At 39.1% G+C, this 17150-nt stretch overlaps 1 protein-coding gene across 1 annotated transcript in view; it reads left to right on the top strand.

Annotated features, from left to right (window-relative positions):
- Positions 1-233: 233 nt before the first annotated feature.
- Positions 234-17150, top strand: part of CMC1 (C-X9-C motif containing 1) — a gene marked incomplete at both ends in the record, with an annotated part of 41677 nt that continues 24760 nt past the window's right edge. The window contains 2 exons of the mRNA XM_079538110.1: positions 234-258; positions 10014-10106. Coding sequence (XP_079394236.1) covers positions 234-258; positions 10014-10106 — 118 coding nt within the window. The remainder of the gene's footprint in view (positions 259-10013; positions 10107-17150) is intronic.

The raw sequence follows: 17150 nt of genomic DNA, 5'->3' as shown, positions 1-17150 counted from the left end.
CCGCTCACAGCCCCTCGTCCCAGCGGACAGGCGAACCCAAACCCGCGCTCCAAGGCAAGTTCCGGCAAGTTCCCGCACGCTCCCTCATCCCTTCCCGCCTTCCCCTAAGCGCGCGCCGCCGCCGCCCTCTGCCCGCATCGAGGCTGTGCAGAGGGTTGGGCCGCGCCTGCGCGGCAGCGGCTCGGGGCCGGCCACGTAGGGTGCGCAGCTGCGGGCGTAGCGTGGAGCCGCAGATGGAGCCTCCCCCCAGAGCAGCAGGTAGGGGCGGCCGCCCGCCGCGGAGCGCTCACCCCTGCGCCTCCTCTTCTCGTCGGCGCCTCGCCACGGTTTCCTGTGGGAAGTCCCCGCTTCTTCTCCCCGCTGGGCGTGGAGGAGGATGGCCGCGGGAGGCTCGGCGGGCTCGGGCTGCCCCCGGGTGCTCGCGGTGCGGGGGCTCCGTTGCCCGCCTCCGGCCTCTGCCTCAGCGCTGTGAGCGCGGCGCGGGCCTCAGGCTCCCATCAGCGGCAGAACTCGGCCTGAGCCCCGGGACAGCGAGATCTGCGTGCCCCGGGAGCTTCGCCGTGCCTGCCCGCCTGCCTGGGAGTGAAGCAGCGAGCTGTCCTGGGCCTCGTGTGCACAAGTGTCCCGGTGGCTCGTGGCTGTGTCCCATTGCTGAGTTCTAACCTGTGGCCTAGCGGTAGCACGAGGTGCATATGAGCACTACGTTCCTGAGGCTTCTCCCTTTTGCAGGCACACCTGTGTTACAAGGTCAGGCTTTCAGCAAGGTGAAAGCTGCCAGGGCATTCACATTGCCTGTCTTGCCTGTGCCTTGCTTGATGAGGCACTGGCCTCAGGAACCAAAGGGCGCTGGCCATTTCTTGCTCCTGATGGCAATGGCTTAAGTCTGGCTTTCCAGACCCTGCTGATAAGGCACTGCTGTGGTGCTCAAGCTCTTGTTTTGTGGATGGCACATCTAAGTGTTGGAGTGGTAGAGTTAAGAAAATAACATAAAACTTCTGCTGTGTAACAGCTGGTGGTAGTTGTCAACAGCACAGTTTTGCTGTCAGTTATCCTTTAAAAGAAGTTTATAGTAATTACAATGGCTGAAATTAAGCTATCATTCATTCTTTGTATGACAAAGAGGATGATTCCAGATTCTGACATATAGCAGCAATGTTTTGCATCCACGTTTGTTCCTGCTGTTACATGACATGTGCCTCCCACCCTGTACTGTATTTTTTTTTATCTGTAGTGGTAGTCCTGAGCAGGTACTTTAGATATATACTCCTACACCGGTACTGAGATTGATCTGCTAAGCAGCAGCATTGCTTACTAACACCTCGCTCAATCTGCGACCTTGTTTTCCTCTAGCTTATCTCCCCACTAGCCCTGCCGTCAGTCCCTAGCTGTTACAACTCTGCTGAAAACCTCAGAACCTGTACTGAAAGCAGAGATGTCTACGTGAGATTGTGGAGAGAGTGGAACAATAGCTGCAAGAGGTGTGAGATGCTCTGTTTGTATCAGTAAGGTGTTAACTCAGATACCCTGGTGCGGTTGTCATCATTAACTGCTTCTTGGCTCACGTATGAGAAAAAAAAAGAGGAAAAATCACAGTTGAATAAATAGTTACCATGAGTGATGCTCCATTTATGGTTACAAAACACACAAATGTTCTCGTGCCTTTGCCAGGCAGTAGAGAGTGAGTGTCAGGGAGTCCTCTAAGGTTCAGAATGTAGAAGCTGTGAATCATGTCACAATTTTTATGGAAGGAGGCTTTTTGACAACCCTGGTTTGGAAAGAAGCTGTGGCTCTGTTAGTAGGTGATTCCATTCATAGAATGGCTTGGATTGGAAGTGACTTTAAAGATCATCTAGTTTGAGCTCCCTGCTGGTGGGATGCCACCCAATAGATCAGGCTGCCCAAGGTCCCATGCAGGCTGGCCAGTAAATGAATTAGTAGATAAATCATTTGAGAAAACTATGCATTAACATGATTTTGTGTTATCCTTCTTAAGAATGAATGTGCTACAGCCCAAAGTGGGAGTTTTATTTATTGGCTTTTTTTTTTTTTTGTGTGTGTGTGTGTGTGCACCACTTCCAAAATTGTCATTGTTAATATGTGACTTTCAGTAGTAGGAGCCATGGGTTATTGGAAGGCACATTTTCTTTTTAACATGCATTTGGTTGTAGATGTCATTTTTTTTTAATAATGATGTCTGAATCCCTTTCTGAGAACTCACAAATGCTTAAAGAGAAAAGTGAGGTTTCTGATAGTAGTTTGGATAAGCAATGCAAGGTTTGGCACCTACCCTGGATATTTTTAGGGGCTTTAAAAACGTAGGGACTTAATCTTAAGTTGCTTGAAGTGTCTGAGTGTCTTGTCATTTGAAAATCAGGGTGGTTAAATACAGTAATAATGTATCAGTGAAAGGACTGAACTGGCCTAGAATGGTTGGGGCTTGTTTTGAAATGCCATGGACAGTAAAACAGAAATAGAAGAATTATGGCTATGTATTCATAGGTTCAAAAGATAGGGAGAAATAATGGGAGAAACAACAATGTCGTATTAAAAGGAGAAAATTCTACAAGTGAAAGGAAGAATAGTTTCACCTTGTAATTACAAAAATGTCCTTAAATAACACTGGTGATCAAGAACGTAAGTTACCATCGAGAAGGGTGTTACATCAGATTGACCTTTCTTTGGCCTGTGTCGGAAATGTGGATGGAAAGGATAATAGTGATGCACTGAAGTTGTTTAACTGCCCATTATAGAGAACTTTTATGGGAAAAGAACTAAGACATGGATGATATATTGGGACTCTCCAGCTGAATAGTTTGAAAGGATCCTTTAGAGTTTAAAATCCAGAAAAACATCTTCAGTAATTTTGTTAATGTAACCAAAAGGCTCTCAGTTTTCTCTCCATGTCAAAGCGCCTCATGCTGTGCAACTTTTGGCAAACTGAATGATTACTTGTGTTTTTGGATCATATGTATGCGATATTAGTTTTTAAGGTCTCCATTGATTCATTTGCTGTGTGCTGATTGTTCATTAAATCTGTTAGTGCAGAAATCATGATGGATAAGGTAGGCATTGTTTTGTCTTCTTTTTTAATCCTCACTTTCATTAGAAAAAAAAAAACAACAACAACAAAAAAAATGGTGTTTTGTCCTGATATTCGAAATACTTTGTCTTAATTTGTGTGTGGTCTTTGTTGTCTGAAATGAAAGATGTAAACTGCACAGCCAGATAAACTATTCAACTATGTCTTGAAAAAAGTGATTGAAGAGCTAAATACTCAATTCCTTAAAGATGTTAGGCAGGATTTCTTAATGAAACTTTTATATTCAAGGCTTGCATGAAAGAAGAGAGGAGTGTGTCATACTCTTGCCATTCTTAATGTCATTGGCATCTCCTCTGTTAGTGACTGGGGGTTTCAATGGTTTATAGATTTTCCTGTGCCTCGTCTTCATCGAAATGCAGGTTACTTTGCACTTGGTTACTGATTTCTTGGTTCAGTTTTGAATGGATACAGAGTTCTGTAATGTGCCGGTTAGGTCTACTTTATGTGATGTGTTTGTTTTGGCTTATGTTCTTTTGATAGTCTGTGATGTTTGTGGACCTTCCTCTGTTTCGTTTTCCAGGTGGAAGTGAGCAGCACGTTCTTGACAACATCCCTTCTTAGGTAGGGTGTGGGGTAGTAGGAGTGACCAGTGACCAGTAGGAGTGACCTTTGTGACCAGATTAGACCAGGAGTGCTCAAAAGTTTGGGCTTCACGTAAAAAGCATGAAGCCTTGTATGTAGGAATCCAGCTGCATTGTGGCAATGTCAGTTTTTGCTGTCTCAGGAAGTACAAAATGTGTATTTTGATTCTGAAATAATTGCTGCCTAGTGTCTTTGTTCAAGTGATGGGAAGTTGTGTTTAGAGAAATTTTACATCAGTTTAACAAGTGAATAATGCAGAAGGAATAGAATTCAGAACAAGCAGAATTCTAAGTAGTAACATGCGTTGTTGTTACTGCCTTCTTATTTTGTGTATTTTGCTGGAATTCTCATCTACAGTTGTCTGAAGGGATTTGGGTTGGTTTCCTTTTAAGTAGCTCACACCCTAAGTTTTCCTAACTGGCAGCTCTGCTATTTCTGTGCAGTAGTTAAGACAGCATGAATGAACCAGCATAGTAAATACTAATCCCCGATCTGCATTTGATTCTTTGAGTCCTGGCTATGTTATGTGATAAGGAGTGGAAAAAAAGCAACAGCCAAACCACCCCTGTGTCAAAAATCTCCACAAGTGCAACTCCAGGCTTGGCTTTACTGTTGATGTATGAGCATTTGGAAGCCACATGTAATTAACAAATAAGTGTGCTCTGTCAGGTTTGTTTGTCCTTTTCTTTCTAGATATTACAGACTGTAATACAGCCATTGCTCATTTTTAGTGAACAGTATTCTTGCAATCGAGTACTGCCATACTGCTAGAACACACGAGCCCCAAAGCAAAACGTAAGATAACAAATTCAGCCAGTGAAAAAGGTGAAAATTGACTTTGAGGTGATGATAGAATGGTGAGAAGTTAAAGCTTTGGAAATTTTCCCTGGTGTTGTCATCCCTGTACTCCATCTTAATTTAAAATGATGTGAATATTAGATAGAAAAATCTCAAAATCTGTAACTTTTTAAATACAAATAAATTTATTCATATACAGCTTAAAAAAAAGGCTACTGTATAAAGAAACTGAGCTGATCAGCCTCTTTTGCTTTTCAATCAGGATTTCAGGGTATCACATACATTACTTTGCTTGGATTATAACACTTCCCTCACTTTATGTTGTCCTTCTGTACTTTAAAACCTTGGTAGAAAGCAAAGTACTTAAGACTCCCAATTCCTCTGCGAACACTGACGTGCAAATGAAGTTACCAGATGCGGTGGCGTTTCAGGTATGCGGGAAAATGTTCGCTCCTGGTCCATCGTGAGCTGGTTCACACTGGATGTTTCAGACTGGTGAAATTCACTGCCTTTAGCTGGATCCCAAATGTTTCTGTGGGACAGAATTTTAAAGGAGTATACTGAAACTGTTTTGTCATTTTGGCCCTGTGAACTTCTTGGAATAAGGGCGCAGGAGTTCCTTCACGGGTTATAGGGCTGTATAGGGAGTATTAATTTCATCTTCAAGAGGCGTTTTTTAAAAACTACAATTGCAGGAAAAAATCTTCCAAGATTTTTGGAAGCACCTGCTTTTTTTCTGCCTGTGGTTTTAATAGATCTCTCTCTAAATTTCTTGTGATGATGTGTGACTTTGATATAGAATAGAGGCTTCAGGTAATTGGTAACATACTCAGTGATATAGACCTTTTTTGATGACTATTTTTATGGTGCACATATACGCTCATGACTTACAGATCTTATATGAATTCATGCTAACTTGTTGTTTAATCCAGGTTGGAGAAGCTAGGCAGAGTAGCAGCGATGAAAGTCTTGAGTGCATTCTTTTCCTGAAGGAGTTATAAGCCGTAGCTCTTTGCCCATTCTAAATGCAGCTGACATGCAACTAAAGTAAGTCTGACGTGGGCTTTGGAGCCAGTAGTCTGATGAAAGAAACATTTGCCTGTAAGCATACAATTAACACTGCACTGCTGTTTCTTTTATTAAGAAAAGTATACTTTCCAGTCAGCTTTGTAATAAGCTCATAGGAAGCCATGAGCTTCGTAAAACACAATAGTTGTATGCTGTCTTTACAGTGTATGGATTGTTTTTGTCGAGGGATACAAAAAAAGATTAAACCCCTGAATTTAATGCATTTTGTTAACTTGTTACTCATTGCTTAGCTCATCATTTATACTTTCGTATTGAAAGGCCTTATTGTTTCTTACTGAATCACCTAATGTAGTACTAGTATTAGCTTGAGTTAGTACTATTATTTTTTTTTTAAAGTCACTAGATGAACAACCAAGGGCATCCAAATTACAAGCAGAGTAACCAGAAATGCATGTTCCAAAAACTTCTGTTGGAATTGCTTAACGCAGTTCCTGTTGGATGCTATAGATGTGAGGCAGGGAGGTAATAAAACTTACACTGTGTCGTTGTTCAAGGAAAGATTTCATCTTGGTATCTCCTTTCTGTAATAGCCCTCTATTCAGTATGACAAGCTGCTAGAGTTCCTTTCATTATTAAGACTGTAAAGCAGCTTCATATTCCTTCTGTCTCTTGTCCTCTTAAAGGCGTGCTGTCCATTACACAGGCCTGTGCTGTGGTCTTCTCTCCAGGCCTCCCTGGATCCTATAGCTGGAGGCTAGAAGGCAAAGAGAGCGTTTCAGTCATCTCCTGGTTTCCCAGCTTCAATGCAGAGGGAACAACGTGTATTCTCTACTCTTCTAGTGCTTGCATCCTACTGATGCACATATTTCCTCGCTTTTTTGTCATTTATAGAAAAATAATGAAAACCGTTAAACGGAATGGTTGCATCCTTGGCTTTCCATGGCACTAGATAGCTTTTGCAACTGAGGGTTTAATCAACCACAGAAAACTATAGCAAATGTAGCCTTGTGCCCTATGTATTGTATACAATCAGAGCTGTTTCAGGCATTGAAATTTACCAAAACCCCCAGATTTTATTTGTGTTAAGAAAAGAAATGCTTTAAAATTGTTCTCAATATTTCACCGAATAGGAGCATCTCATAGTTTTGTAATCTCTACCCTTAATTCTTTACAGTACCCTGAAGTGGCATGGAAAATAGTTTCCCTTTCAGAGGGATACTTAGTTTTCTATAGATTTTGTCCTTGTGTCTTTTATTCTGGCAACTGCAAGCTTAGATCTTTGAGCCGTTGTGTTCCATGTCCCTGTGAGAAGCAGCAGCGTTCTGGAGTGCGCTGATGCAGTTTTGTCTGGTAGCTTTATTGCACCAATTGCTTGTTACATTTTGTAGCCAGATTTGTTCTTGTTACGTTTTGTAGCCAGATGCTGAGAACATCTCAAGCAGCCTGTGCAGAAGACCAGGCAGAGTGCAGAAGGTGGTAGATAGGAACCAAAGGTATCAACTCTCTAACAAGAAGAGCAAGCTGTAAGAAAGCCTAGGAATAATTCTATTATTCTTTTTAGGAATAATTCTATTATTCTTTGATAATTCTATTAATATTTTGAAGAAAAAATAAAACAGTAGGCAGGAAACATAGCAGGTGTATTGTAATGCAGATTGCATTGGGACTAGTTGGCAGCAAATCTGGTATTAGAATAAGAAATATATTTCTTAGTGCAGGCTAGTGAACTATCTAAAGGGAAAACACTACTTATTATTCTAGGAAATCTAATACAGTTGAAAAAAGGCAAAAGGAATTGGTAGCTTCACATCATGACTGTCTCATGTTTTTTGATGAAGTCTTGCTTCTAAGGTGTTATTTCTTTGAAAGTTCTTGCCATGTAATGTTAGCTGCAGAGCTGATGTAGTTAGGTTGATGTTGAACTCTTTGCAAGCGCTTACAGGTTGCTATCCAGAAATATGATTATTCCACACACAAACTCTTTCTATCTGGTATCTGATATTGTTAATATTTGCACCTTATTTTTGTTTGATGTTCTGTATAAATGCTAGGGATACCAACTTCAGGAACGCGTTTTGAAGTCCCTGACTGAAAATTGCCATTCATATGATATAATGAATAGTTTAAAATCAAAGAAGAATATTAAAATGCTTTAGACAATGCAGTTGAAAATCATGAGTAAATACAGCGCTGCTCAAGCTGAACATCTCCTTTCGACCTGTTTGGAGATACAGATGCATGTGGGTGCAGAAATCTACCACCTTGGCTGTATAAAATGATTTGAATTGCCTGTGCTTCCTATGGTTTAAAAGCTGATACCAATAAAACTTTGAAGAAAAACACTTCTGTATATGAGACCATGAGTGGTCTTCATTCTTGTTTCTTTTTTACTGTTCCTTAATTGCCTTTAAATGACTGTCATTGCTCTCTTCTGGTTCTTCTTACAGGACACTGCCCCATGTCCTGAGTTGCCCACAGGTGCTGATGTGATGAGGGTGCACAGTGCCAACTGGGGGCTGCCTAATTCTCTGCTTTGGTGGCAGCTGATGTCCCATTAACAAAGAAAAAATAAAGGCATAGGCTGTAGTTTGAGCCAGTGGTGCTTGTGGTAGCTGTAAGCTTCCCTCCCCTTGTTCCTGCTCTTGCACAGTTCTTTCTCATGGACCGCTGAAGTTTCATGGTGAAATAGACTGGGGAATTTATCTAGCTGAACAATTGCATGACAAGAAATTTATTCAGTGTCCAATCAAATTCACTTCCCTTTTCAGTCCGCAGGCCTGCAGAGAACATCTGTGGGTGCAGAGGGAAGAGCATTGCAGGCCCTGGGATAGGGCAGGACTGTAGGAGTGCCAGCTTGTTTTGGCTGAAGTTGCTCAAAGTAGAGCTGAGGCATGTAGTTCAGCGGTGCTGTTTCTGCCTTACCATTTGGCTGAACTTATTTGTCCTGCTTCTTAGGAGATGTGCTTTAAAGCTCTATGACACCTTACATTTTACTGTACAAATGCTCTGTACAGTACTTGTACTGATACTCTGAAGAACTGTCAGAATTGTATTTAATTATAATTCTGTTCTCAGTCATGAGAATCAGAGCATAAAAGGAAATTAATTTGTGTTTAGAATTTTTGCTGCATAAGAGACTTTATTTCCTTTCTTTTGCTGTAGAAGTTTTGAACAAGAAATTTTTCAGATGAAAGAGAAGGTTTTAGTTCTAATTCTGGGGATTGGTCATTATAGCATTCTGTTTCGTGACCAGAGTCACCCAGCAGTATCACAGATAAAATGCTGCAAAACCTCACCATGCAGCTTCATAATGTTACTAAGCTTTAAAAGGTGAGGCATTAGAAATGACTAGAGAAACGTCAATCTGTTTCTTTTTGATCTAGAGATAACTGCAGATGCTCTGAAAATTAGTGTGTTTGAAATGAGGTAGATAACTTAAATTTTTCTCATTTCCTTGTCTTATTACATCACACTTTTTCTTCCATCTAATCTAAATATCTCAATGTTATTTTAAAATGATGATTGTCGCTCAGTATAACAGCGTATCTGAGAGGTTTCATAATGAGAGCATCACAGCTGATTCTGTGTTGAAGAATTGTATCAACATCAAAAGGTAAATAAATAGTGTGTTTGAGGAGGAAAATCAGGTATTTGGTATAATGATGTTGAGCTCTACAGTGTTCTGAACAAATGTTCTGTAAAGGGCTTTTAAATCAGAAGCTAAGAAGGAGAAAGCTGTGCTCGGTAAATTCTTACCCCTTTGTTCTGAAGACTTGATCTAGAAACAAATTATTGCAGTTCCAAGTGATCTCTGTTATGAGTAGTTGTACTTCTCATCCATAGAACTGAATTCTGTTCAGAGGCAACTGCATGCAAACCACAGCTCTACGTTTAAATCCAGAATTCAGGCATCAGTGTTTTCTCACGTTGATTTTCTCAGTGAGGAAACTCACTGATGCTGTGTTTAAGGGAATGGATATTTGTGTTTCTTTTCAAAGAACCGAAGTCTTCCATGTAGTAATACAAGTTTAGATTCTGCTTCAACATGCTTTATTTCTTTGCTTTATTACATGAGGTAAAAAGCTGTGAATTGTTTAGATAACACAGATAGAAAAATGTTAATATCTTGAATTAAACATAACTCTAAATCTCTGTGCTGTCTTTATGCAGATGTTTCATTTAGTAAGGTACAAAGGAGAAAGTGCCACCAGATTTTTTTAATTTCTTTCATTATTTTTGGTTCATCTTGCACATTGAGCACAACAGAAAATGTTCAGGATAATGCTTGGGTGTATATGCTTGCCTGTATATGAGTCATTTCAAATCTTGGGACTTTCCTGCTTTTACGTGTAGTTCTTCCATGGTATTTTCTGCTGTTGGTTTGTGACAGATTTTATATCTTAGTATCTGTTCTATAAACAGTGTTGCGTTATTTTCGTAGACTGATTTTTCTCTCTTAAAAAATAACATCTTCCTTTTATTTTTGTTTCTGTCTCTCTTGCAGAGAATTCTAAGCTGAGACATGTAGAAAAAGATGTCTTGATTCCACAAATAATGAGAGAGCGAGCTAAGGAGCTGTGTTCAGATAAAGTGCAAGGTAAGAGTCAAATATACATCAGGAGATCTGATGTATTCACTTCTGTGCCCTGAACATAATCCTTGTTTTTGGAGACAAGTAGTCAGAGAATGAATACGTATGGTCAGCATCTTAATGCTTGCTGTGAAACCAATAATGCAGTGTGTATCTAGATCTGCCATGTTGGCCTTGGCTGCTTGGTAGTGTGGAGTGTTTATCAAAAGAACTTTGTACTTGATTGGTTCTGATTGATAGAAAACTTTCCATGTTTTGATTTGGATTGTGCCATGAGGGGAAACGCAAGAGTTACTTGTCTGTATTATTTGATGCTTGTGTAGATGAAATTGCTTTGTGTGACCCTACAGGTTAGGCCTCCTTTATTATTATATATTTATTAACAAAGTGTATCCTTTCCCTCATCAGTGCTTTAGTGACGTATGTGCACAGAGATACCTCATTAGACAGAATTTCTTTTAGGCTGATGCGTTCTGCTTTGGTATTCTTTAGTTTCTTTTAAACATTACTGGTTAAAAAAAAAAGTGTGAGCACACTGTACCCAAAATATGTGGACTTAGTAATTAATTATAAATATGTTCCCTATATAGTGTATTGTGTACATTATGAAACGTGCAAAAATAGAAATTAAAAAAGAATGCAATAAAGATAGAATCAGCTAATCAGATTGTGTTACACATTTATATCTTTAACAAATGGGTTCAAATCCTGCTGAAACTTCTTCTGTGATTTTTAAATAGGTTGGAAAATTTGGTTTCCATACAGATATATCAGAGGGTTTTATAGGTGAGACACTTGCATTGTTTTCAGAAACAGTCAATAACAGTGGATGCATTTTTAAACATCCATTTTCAAAATGATCTCTCCATAGCACAAGTGTCTTTTGAAAAGCAGTTACTTTCTCCCTCTTTGCTGAAGCGTCAACTTCACCTTGAAGGGACACATCAAGTGGGTTTATTTATTTCTTTTGAATATGTCTGCCAGGCTGCAAACTACTCACAGCCACCTGTCATCAGAGAAAAGGTCAGCAAATCTGCAACACTTATTTCTTTTACACAAAAAGACAAAAAATAATAAAAATAAAACAAAAGCCAAGAAAAAAAAGAATGCTTGAAGTTTGACAACTCTTTTAAGCACTCTGTTGCAAGATAACCAGCAAACCTCCCCATGGTGTGAAAGATTTTCATGGTATTCTGTGTCTCACTGCATAGTCCTGTATGGATTCTGCTGGTTGTTTTTGATAGAGATAACTACACTGCTGACATCCTGCTGCACTTTGTGCTCTTCTGGCTCCAACATCTTTGCTGCAAACACCTGACGATGAGTAGTGCCTTGGAAAAGTTGAATGCTTGGTGTTGCCTGTAACCTTTTTCAGGAATCCTTTTTTTTTATTCCCATGAAAGCAGCTGCTCTGTCAGTGGTTACACTTGCACAGTTCTTCCCCAAGTCATTGGTTTTTAAGCACGGGTGTTTCCCTGAAGGTGTGTGGCTTTTAGTCTTTTGCTATTAGAATAGTCTAGTAGACTTCAATTATGAGGCCTAGTAGGAAAGTGAAGTACTGGATTTGGTATTGTGACTTTAAATAACACTGATTAGATTGTTATTGTTTGTACCTTGTGAGGTGTCTGGACAACAAGCTCTAACTAGGGCTAGAGTAAGTATCAACTCTGCCATTTTTGTGTTTGGTTGTGATTGTGTTGTTTTCACAATCTTCGCAGTTTCTTTATGGAAGTTTTTTTTGAACCACACATCTGTTTTCTGAGAATTAGATTTAGTTACAACCATATAGTATAATCCATAAATCAACTTAACCAGGCACACGCAAACTGCTGTGCATCACAGCGTATTGAAAACAAGCAGACGACTGAGGGTACTGCTGTCACCCCTTTTACCTTGTGGATCACTCACTGTTGCCCTGAGACACCTCATTTATCCTGTGTGTCCTTCTGATACCGTTTGGACCAAAGGAAGGCACCAACATCAAGCTGTGTATTACTTATTGGTAATATTAGTGATGTGGATCATTGAAAGGGGATGTGAGTTAAAAATCCTGAAAATAATCCTGTCTCTCTCTTAGCTCTAAGCCAGTTTTGATGAAATTTCTTGAAAGTTAGAGGTGGAAGCTGAGTGTTTCCAGTGCATTTTTTAAATTAAATGAATGAACAAAATCTACATTCATATTTCTTCTGAAAAAAGGTATCACTTCTATTTTGTTGCACTCCTTTCAATCCATACAGGCATGGAGAGCAACTCATGGGAAATGAAGGTTAAACAGTTTTGTCAGGAGAATTTCAAATCCACTGTGAAATGATTGCCGGAATGAATGTGTCTTGTTAGTACAGGAGGATAGTGTTAATCATGGGAAATAGCATAAAAAAAATTGCCTGTAAACAATTACAAACTAGGAGCATAAGCTGTGTAATTAAGTAGTCAGAACTCCTGACAGCCAGTTTCTGTGCTATAGAAGATAGCATGTATGAACTGGTGCTGTTTACGTTAAGTAGCACAGCTACTTGTTTAACTTGTTCTTGTTTTTTCTACTCTGTGTTAATTTTGTTTGACCAACTTCTTTTAGTATACCTTTGTTTCATTTTGTCTCCAGGGAATTGTGATAAATATATTGTTAGTATAGGAGAAAAAGCTATTCTTCAAATGGGCTTTTACAGTCTTGTTGGTCGTGCTAGCTTCCTGTCTGTCCCTACAGGGAGCCCCTGTACATTCAGTAGTTCTCTGCATGAGCATGGGGTCCATCTGTATACAGGCCGTTACCTTAGCCTGCAGCTATACCACCTAGAGATGTGTGCTTATCAGAGCTAATAATGTGAGCAGCGACAGCCTGTCCAGCACGTGTTCAGGAGGCATCCAGAGAAAAGAAACCCCAAGGGTTAACGATAAAAAAGAATAAATAAGAAAAGGTTTTGTTAACTCAAGAGGTGATATTGCTATGCCAGCATGATTACATGGGTGACCCGTTGCTGTGCTGGGTTGTGTTAGCTTAGCAGAGTAGCTTAGGGATGACATAATCATGAAAATGTGTCCATTTTAAAGATAATTTTTAAAAACAAGTAAGTAAACCAGCCATATTTCATTATACTTGTTGAAATTTATTTTGATTTTTTTTTTCAAATTGTTGCAGTACAATGCTTGTAAGTGCTGCATGTTCCTTGAGAATTTAGGACATCTGAATTGCAGAAATTTCTCTGCCCCGTGCTTAAGATTCAAGCACTCTTAGTGAAAATTACTGTGTTAATAGTTTTGGTAAGAAAATAAACATGCTTTTTGAAGAACAGAGATGAATTTGTCATGACCAGGATGCCAACATGCCTTATTGTCTTAATTTCCATTAAATATATATACATGAAACTGTTAAAGTATCATACAGAGAGCAGTACTTTTCTTAAATGTTGTCAAACAAACAAAACAACCACGTTACATTGTCATGCAGGAACTTTTCAGAGTATTTATGCAGATGCTAGCATGCCTCATGTTATACCCCTGTAATTCAGTCAGTGTATTCTTGGCATATAATAGAGGTGATTACAAACTTAAGTAGCTAACAGGAGTGCTTATCTGCTGTTGCTGAATCCATTCCTTTTATAAAATAATTTATTAAGCTGTGTTACTTTGAAAGTTTCTAGTTTTAATTTGCAATTATAATATCTAAATTTTGAGTAGATTTCTTAAATCGGTAAATATCAGGAATCTCAATTCATCTCTTATCTTGGAAAGGTTGTCTTAAGCTTTCTGAAACATCTGCTGTTTCAGCTTCCTGTGCTCTTCTTTCCATGACTTCTCTCTGCTGTGAAACCAAGAACATTCACCAAAAAACTGCAAGAGCTTTGGTTGGTTTTGATTCTATGTACATAATAAATGTTTGTTCCATTTCTTAAGAGTACTTATTCTGCAGTTCAGAGTTACTGATGTTGAAATTTTTAACTCCTCGGGGTGAGGTAGAGAAGAACCCATCAGGACAGAAATATATAAACCATAGTACTGTAAGTATTGTACATTGAGTTAATTTTGGTTGTTAATAGCTTGTCTTGGAACAAGCAGAAATGCTTTTAGAAGTTACAGATTTTGGTTTTAAAGTTGTCTTAGGTTTAGATCCCCAAAAGAAAGTACTCTGGTCATTGAGTCAGTCATGGGACTTAAATTTTGTTTACTTTTTTCAAAGTGATGTGTATTTGTTGTGTTAGAAAATACTTCTCCCTCCCTTCCCAAGCCCCACAAACTTTTTTTTTTCTTGTGACAAGATTTTGGTCTAAACTTCTTTTTTGTCTTTTTCATTTTGGCGACTGCTACTGATGAGTGGGTTTGGGCCTTTCACAGCAAGAGAGACTTGCAGATGTCTTCTGTCAGGTTCCCAGGATTTGTTTTGGTAACTGAACTATATGCTTTTCACAGTGAGTACAGGAATAGCTACATCAGATTAGCTTGATTCTGCTATTAGGAAGGCAGTGAGGTAAAGGAAACAGTTTGGATTATTCAACACTTGATCCTGCCTACAACTCTGCAGATAAGGATGCGGCTGTTTCTTGTTTGAAGTTTGTTATGGGAGGAATTAATTTGGCCAAGAGGACAGGATGTTCTGTACTTTTTTTTAGTATAAGAGGGAGACAAAAGGAAGATGGTTTTCCTCCTGTGGTGAGTTGGGAATCTTCTCTGAAGCATACGTACGTTGGTTCTGGTGTCTGTAGGAAGTAATTAGCAATGTGAATCCATTTGCCCTGAAAAATCTCTTAAGATACTTGGCAATGCTTTAGAAATTGCTTTGGAAAGTGTGGCTGGAAAAGGACATTTCCAGGCAGTCACCCTCCTCCCATTCTCCATGTTCCCCATTAGCCCTCTCCTCCTCAGGGCTCGTGTTGATACTTAGTGAAAATGATTGGACGCAACACTACTGCAGGCTTCTCTACAGTAGAGCATGACCAGTGTCAACCAGAGTTTTGATAATGTGCAGTTACTCAACAGTCCTGTCACTGACATTATCTCTGTCCCCGTAGGGGCCACCTGCTCTCGACCGTGACCCTTACACCTGACAAATCAAACTCCATAAAAAGGAAGAAATTTCTGATTGAGGTATATTTGATGCTGCACATTAAAATGCCTACGTACATGCCTAGGTAGTTGTCCTTCCAAAAAAACGTGTGTGTGTGTATATGTAGGTGTACATATGTTCTTTTATAAGAAATGCAAATACTGAAATATACAAAGCAGTGAATTTCAGCTTGATATGCTACTCAATGGTATTGCTCACTTTCCTTAACTGATGCAGACAATTAACCTATTGGTATCTATAATCTGTTCTGAGGTTAACACTGGCAGGTGCTAAGGCTGGTGGCGTCAGGAAATTAAATGGCAGCTCATATTTAAAAATATTGATCAAACTTATTTTCTTGAAGCAAATTGAAACTAAAGATAACTGAATTTTGCTCACCTGCTGAACTACACAGTGGAAAATATAATCTTTTTGGAATTCACGTATGTAAGGAATGTATATAAATATAATCAGCTGCTAATTGACCGAAGCAAAAAGATCAAGTAACTGATAACAATCAGTGAGATAGCATGGCATTTCCTGGTAGTATTTTTATTGAGCTGCTGTGACTGCAGATTTCTTACACGTGCTTTTGTTCACTGATGAGAATTTGATGGAAAGCCTAAAAGGTTGCATGGGAGGAGTCATAAACTTTAACTGGAATACCCTTTTTCTATGGGAGGAGCAAAACAATGCTGCCTTGTTGCCTACAACTTCATTTTGTCAGAGAAAACCGAGTGACAAAATTGCAGATAGAAAAGAGGAGAAACGTTATCCTCTGCTGTGTTTATTTTCTGCTTATTGAAGTACAGTATAGTCATATTGTGCAAACCTCTCACCTTGTATGAAGATATTGAGATTTCTGTTTGACACACCGTGTAGTTGTCAGCTATTTAAACAGTATGGATAGTTTTGATAGTGCTACAGCTATATTTAGTACTGGTAATGAATTGGTAGGTGTTTTCACCTGCTTGGTCTTCCTGAGGATAAGATGCTGAATTTTCATGATGTTTTTGTCTGTGCACTATAGCTTTTATTTTAGGAAAAGATTCAGGTTGATATATTTCCAACAAACATTTACTCTCATCACATTTAAGCATGTGAGTGAATTAATACAATCTCTAGAGGGATTATGTTACATTGAGCCTTGCTCCAACAAACTGAGCAGAGAGAACAGCTATATGTAAATTACAATTTGAAGAAATGAGATCATAGATTTTTTTTTTTTTTTTTTGAGTGATACTTACAGTATTAACTAAACAAAGGTGATTTAGAAGGTTTCATAGAAAAGAAATATGAGAGCATATTGTGTTGCTTGGTGATGGAAATAGTAAGTATTCTGACTAGTGTTAGGACTTCCAATAAAATGTTTGGGGAGGGATTATTTTTTTTTTTTCCTTCTCCCCTTCATGTCATTTCAATCCAGCTGATCACAAGAAGTGGGTCATACTGCTAGCTTTACCATTGCAACTTAGTTGTGTAGGGTCTTTTTTTATTTTTTTATTAGGGAATGGAACAGCTTTTACAGGGACAAAGAGAAATGAAATCACTTTCAGTGAAAGAAAGAGGCCTCATTATAGCCACCAACAGCAGTTATTGACAGCTACACTTCCTATTAACAAGGAGCATTTAAGAGTTTGGCTGTTGGATCTTTGGACTTGATCTAATTTGCTAGCATTAATTAGTTTCTTTTGAGCACAGACACTTGGTGCTCACAGCTATAGATTTGGAGGACTAATTAGGAAAGAAAATTGAACAGAATGGAGTAAGGCATTAACCTTCAACCATTACCAGCTGGGGCTCTGATAAAGACCACAGAGTCCAAATGCTCCTATTCATGCAAAGAGTACTCTAATGAATATCAATTTCAGCCAGGTTGCCACATCCTACAAGCACTGTCTTAATTTTGTTTCTCTTACCTGTTACAAAATGTTATGCGTAGACACTAAAGTGATGGCGATGGCTTGGAGTTCATACCTTGATAGGTTGTCTATGTGTCCACTCTTGGTTTT

Source organism: Tetrao urogallus, assembly GCF_951394365.1.
Source record: "Tetrao urogallus genome assembly, chromosome: 7".
NCBI lineage: Eukaryota > Metazoa > Chordata > Aves > Galliformes > Phasianidae > Tetrao > Tetrao urogallus.
This window is presented reverse-complemented; position numbering and strand designations above follow the sequence as displayed.